Source organism: Miscanthus floridulus, unplaced genomic scaffold (genome assembly GCF_019320115.1).
Source record: "Miscanthus floridulus cultivar M001 unplaced genomic scaffold, ASM1932011v1 fs_774_2, whole genome shotgun sequence".
Classification (NCBI taxonomy): domain Eukaryota; kingdom Viridiplantae; phylum Streptophyta; class Magnoliopsida; order Poales; family Poaceae; genus Miscanthus; species Miscanthus floridulus.
The window spans coordinates 16039-20901 of NW_027097252.1; the positions used below are offsets into that span (position 1 = coordinate 16039).

General features: G+C 48.5%; 1 protein-coding gene across 1 annotated transcript; it reads left to right on the forward strand.

The window, feature by feature from the left end:
• The first annotated feature begins 3961 nt into the window (after positions 1–3961).
• On the forward strand, positions 3962–4563 carry LOC136533031 (carboxylesterase 15-like). Its single transcript, XM_066525603.1, has 2 exons — positions 3962–4173; positions 4272–4563. Exons 1-2 carry the CDS (start codon positions 3962–3964, stop codon positions 4561–4563), a joined length of 504 nt encoding a protein of 167 aa, XP_066381700.1.
• Positions 4564–4863: the final 300 nt, after the last annotated feature.

Consider the following 4863-nt stretch of genomic DNA (forward strand, 5'->3'; position numbering starts at 1 on the left):
AGGATGATCGACATTATTAACACTCACTTGAAGAGTTGAAGTTGTATGGAAAGAGTATATCCTTCTTGTGGCGTTGGTTCACTAAGAAGTTCATGAGGTTACTCTCTGACTCAGACTTCCAATTAGGCTTTGGAGTAACTGGGTCTTTGAATACTATATGAGGATCAACAAAACCAATTTCATTGCAGCCTTTCTTTCTGTGCTCTGTCATTGTAAATTTGCATATATGTAGTACTTGTTAGGATAATTTATATGCATATACACACATATGATGAGTTTAATAATAGATTGAAAGAATTATTACTTACAGGCAATAGCAGCTAATGATAACTTTATCCAGAGAGGTCAGGTGGCATAGTTGATGAAATTCTGCAAAGTCAACATACATAACATCATCGCCACGGAACCAATGTTCGTCTCTAATTCTGACACCAATGCAGAAGTATCCACTGGTAGACGCCTGCATGTACCACTTGTTTAGCAGGTACATTTGCGTCGCCAGATCACCTAAGGCTTGAGGGTTGTATAGACTCTGGCCTAGTACAAATTTTTTCTTCCAAATATCAACCTCCGCCGCACTCTCAATGTTTTCATCACCAAACATCTGGTAAAGGTCGAGACCAGTCTCTTCAATAAATTCACCAAGGTGATCCAAATCGATATTCGGAGGTATGTTTGCCTGATGCATTAATCCTAAATTCGAAACCATATTCATTACCAACAACTAGCGGGGGGACTGATTGGTGCGATTGTTGTTTGAGTTGTGCAACTCCTTTACCTGCCCGCTTCTTTTTTTGTGCCGCCTCAATTGACTTGGTGAGAGTGCGGTCATAGTCCGTTAACGTTGATTTGGACGGCTTACGAGATTCCCGCTATTGTTGCTGGTAAGAAGCCACCTTTTTTCTTAGAATATCTGGAGCTACGAAGAAGTATGGTTTCTTCGGGTTACTCCTTGCTTCTTGATCCTTTTTAAGTTTGTCATAGAATCTAGACATATCTTTTTTATATGCATCAGTTACTTCTTCCTTCTCTTAAGATATTATTTTGGGAATAGCCCTTGGTTTCACGGTGGCTTTCTTTACCGGCGGGGGTTGGTTCTTCGTTTGTGGGGCTGGCCTCTTGCTAGTACTTGGCTTCTTGGTAGGTGGGGGCGGGGGAGGCGTTGGAGACCTCCTTGGAGGTGGTGGCAGCGGCGTTGGAGACCTCCTTTGAGGTGGCGACTGCGGTGTTGGAGACCTCCTTGGAGATGGTGTGGATGCAGCCTCGCCTTCCAACACATTGTCATCGTATAGAGCACTATGATGATCTAGCGATTGAACAATTGGACTTAGGTTGGGGGAGGATCTGCTACAAAAAAAGGAATGACATATTATTACGAGCAGATTGTTAATTATTTAAGCCAATATAAATTAATGATGTAGTGTTTTCATCCACACCTTTGGTGAGGTAGTTCAGGAGGAGGTGGAGGCGACTTCCCGGGAATGATGATGTAGCACTTGCACCATAGAATGAATGTCTTCTCTGCTTCTCCGAGAGTCTTCTCGCCATCATCTCCAGGAATGTCAAGAGGCAAATCACTAAAACCTTTTTCAGCTTTATCTACCGAGATGGTAGCATATCCTTCTTGGATTATATTCCCATGAATCCTCGGTGTCTTGGTTCGGTCGATAGGATTAACAAGACCGATAGCCACCTTGATTGTGGAATTCCCCTTCAGAATGTGTAGCTCACACGATGTACAAGGTTCAGTGACGTCATCCACAGGGAAGTGCAGTCCTATGTCCCCTTGATTTGGTATCTCTATGGAAGCGCAGCTGCTTTTCAACTGAATAGATTGGCTAATGTTGATTCCTGGCTCTGATGCCTACTTGCTTGCACTTACTGCTATTTGCACTTGCCTTCTGATTTCCTCCTGCATTCTCGCTTCAAGGTTTTTTTCCCGCTCCTGTGCTTCACGCACCGCTTCCTCCAACCTCTGGAGCCGTTGTGCCTCTTCTTCCTTCTTTCTCTGGCGGCTTCTGTAGGAAGGTCTATCCTGAGGGAATCCATACTCCCACGAGACACTTCCTTTGCCTCTAGTTCGGCCACCGTGTTCAATAGTCCCGATGGTGTATGTCAGTTCATCCTTCTCTCTGTTGGGCCTGAATGCACCACTAGCAGTAGCTCTCTGAGCATAAAACAATCTTTCTGCTGCTTCTTGCAGTCTTGCGCCATAAACGCACTTTCCTGTCTCCTGGTCCAGTGTTCCCCCATGAGCGAAAAACCAATTCTTTGCATGCTCTCCCTACTCAAGTGATTCTGGTGTGATACCCTTGGCAAGAAGGTCTGCTTCCATTTTGTTCCACTTCTTAATGGCAATCGGGTAGCCACCTGATCCCAAGTTATGGTGGTATGTCTTCTGTTGGGCATTATGTTGGTTCTTTATCACCTGACTCACACCCTCTTCCGACGTCTTGTACTGTACAAACTCATCCCAATAGGGCCTCTGCTTTGAGATCGGGCCTGGGATAGTAAAATCTGGTGCTATGTTCTTCTTGACATACGTCGTGTATAGGTGTTTCTTCCAAGTCTAAAACTGGGTGGCCATCTTCTTCATTGCTCAATCCCTAACTCGCTTCTTCAATTCATCACCATCTATTATATCATCATAACCATCTGTTTGGAGCGTGAAATGTTCCAAGACATCATTCCAAATTAATGTCTTGTCACGATCGAAGACAAAACTGATATGAGGAGCATTGGTCTTCTTCTTCCATTCATGGGTACTAATCGGGAGCTGGTCCCGTACAAGGTAACCACAGTGGTGCACGAATTTCATTTTATTTGCCCCCCCTGGTTCGCCTATATCCATGTTGAACTCCGAGATGATGAAGCGGCCCTCCAATGGCTTTTTGGGACCTCGAACATTTTTACTCTTCGTTGTAGTTGTTGATGTCGATCCAGAGGGCTACAAAACATAAACATTATTTTTAATGTCATGAGCACACATAAGACATATGATAATATAAATAGCTAATAATAAAAAATATATACTTGGCCAATATGTTGTTGCTCATTTTGTTCAAGAGGTAAGTACTGACTCCCGTCATCTGCATCCTCTTGCACGTTATTTTTAGCACCATCATCGCTGGCAACTTGAGTGCTAGTGTTGATTAAATTCATCATCAACTCCTCCTCATCCATGTTTCTCGGGTCGGCCATCTAGCTTCAAAAAACAAAACCAATATATAGTACGTCAAATCTTTGCTTACATGCGTAAAATCTACGAACAATATGCATTATTAAATCTTGCCCCTCGGTCACGGATGTAATTCGCCACACTAGGGCGAACTGCATCGGTACTAGGATGAATTAGGGCTATACATAAACAGCCAAGGGCAAATTGCATCGGTGACTAGGGCGAACCATGTCGGTGACATCAACAACGCGGTTCGCCCTAGTCACTGACGTAATTCGCCCTAGTGTGATTGTTTAGCGTTAACGATAACAATAATACAAATGTTGATCGACTAGGCCGTGAGAGAGGATGGTGTGATGAGAGTGGCGGTGCTCCGCTCCGTCGTATATATGTTTATACACATGGGTGAATGAGGGCAGCGGTGCTCCGCCGTATAAACCCTAAACCCTAGGGCGAACGAGGGCGGCGGTGCTCCGCCATATAAACCCTAAACCCTAGGGCGAATGAGGACGGCGGTGCTCCACCGTATAAACCCTAACGAGGGCGGCGATGCTCCACCATATAAACCCTAAATGTCATGGAGCTAGCCGAGGACTGAACTTCTTAGCGACCGCGCCACACGTCGTGGACGACTGCCTCGGCATCGTGCAGCTTCTTAGCAACGGCACCGTGACGCGCTCCGTGAAGTACTCCGCGCTTCCTCTCTAGGGTGAGGTGCCATCCAACCTGCCCGTCTAGTGGAAGGACATCGTCTACAATGCCGTGCACGCGCTCCGCCTCTACATGTACAGGCCCACCGACGACAACACGACGACGGCCAATAATAAGCTGCCGGTGCTCGTCTACTTCCACGGTGGCAGCTTCTGCCTGTGCAGCTTTGAGCTGCCCCACTTCCATGCTGGCGCGCTCAGGCTCGCTGCGGAGCTCCCGACGCTCGTGCTCTCCACCGACTACCGCCTGGCGCTCGAGCACCGCCTCCCCACGACGTCGAGGCCGTACTGTCGTGGCTTCGCGCCTAGGCCGAGGCCGACCCGTGGCTGGCCGACGACTCAGCCGACCTGGGCAGGGTGTTCGTCTGCGGCGATTCGGCCAGGGGCAACATCGCGCACCACGTCGCCATCCAGTACGGCAGCGGGCAGCTCGCCCTCGACCCCGTCATCTGGATCGCCGGGTGCGTCCTGCTCTGGCCCTTCTTTGCTGCCGAGGAGAGGATGGCGTCCGAGGCGGCCGGCCTTGTTGACAACGGCATGACGCTGTTCGACGAACACGAACACATCATGGAATGGCCTTGTTGTCCGAGGAGAGGACGGCGTCCGAGAGAACTCACCTCAAGACTGCGGAGGCGCGCGCGGTGGAGGGCTCATCGGTGCGAGGTGGGGTGGTGACCGACGGCGGCGCGAGGAAGAAGAGGAGAAAGGGCGGCTGTTCGACGAGGAAGAAGAGGGGATCGATCTGCGCCAGGCACTGGCGCATATATACCAGGGAGATTTACTGCCGATGCCAGCCACCAGCCGGGAGTAAAGGTCCTTTACTCCCGGTGCGTGTTACCAACCGGAAGTAAATGTACCTTTACTCCCGATGCTTGTTACCAACCGGGAGTAAAGGTATACCTTTACTCCCGGTTGATAACACGCACCGGGAGTAAAGGGTTTTTTTGGCGGGCCACGAAACTACAGCCCACCTTT

Excerpts from the sequence above, each read along its gene's own strand:
- LOC136533031 (XM_066525603.1), top strand. The coding sequence starts at position 3,962 with ATGTACAGGCCCACCGACGACAACACGACGACGGCCAATAATAAGCTG. Across the intron at positions 4,174-4,271 it reads CTCCCCACGACGTCGAGGCC|GGGCAACATCGCGCACCACG; the intron begins GTACTGTCGTGG and ends CGATTCGGCCAG.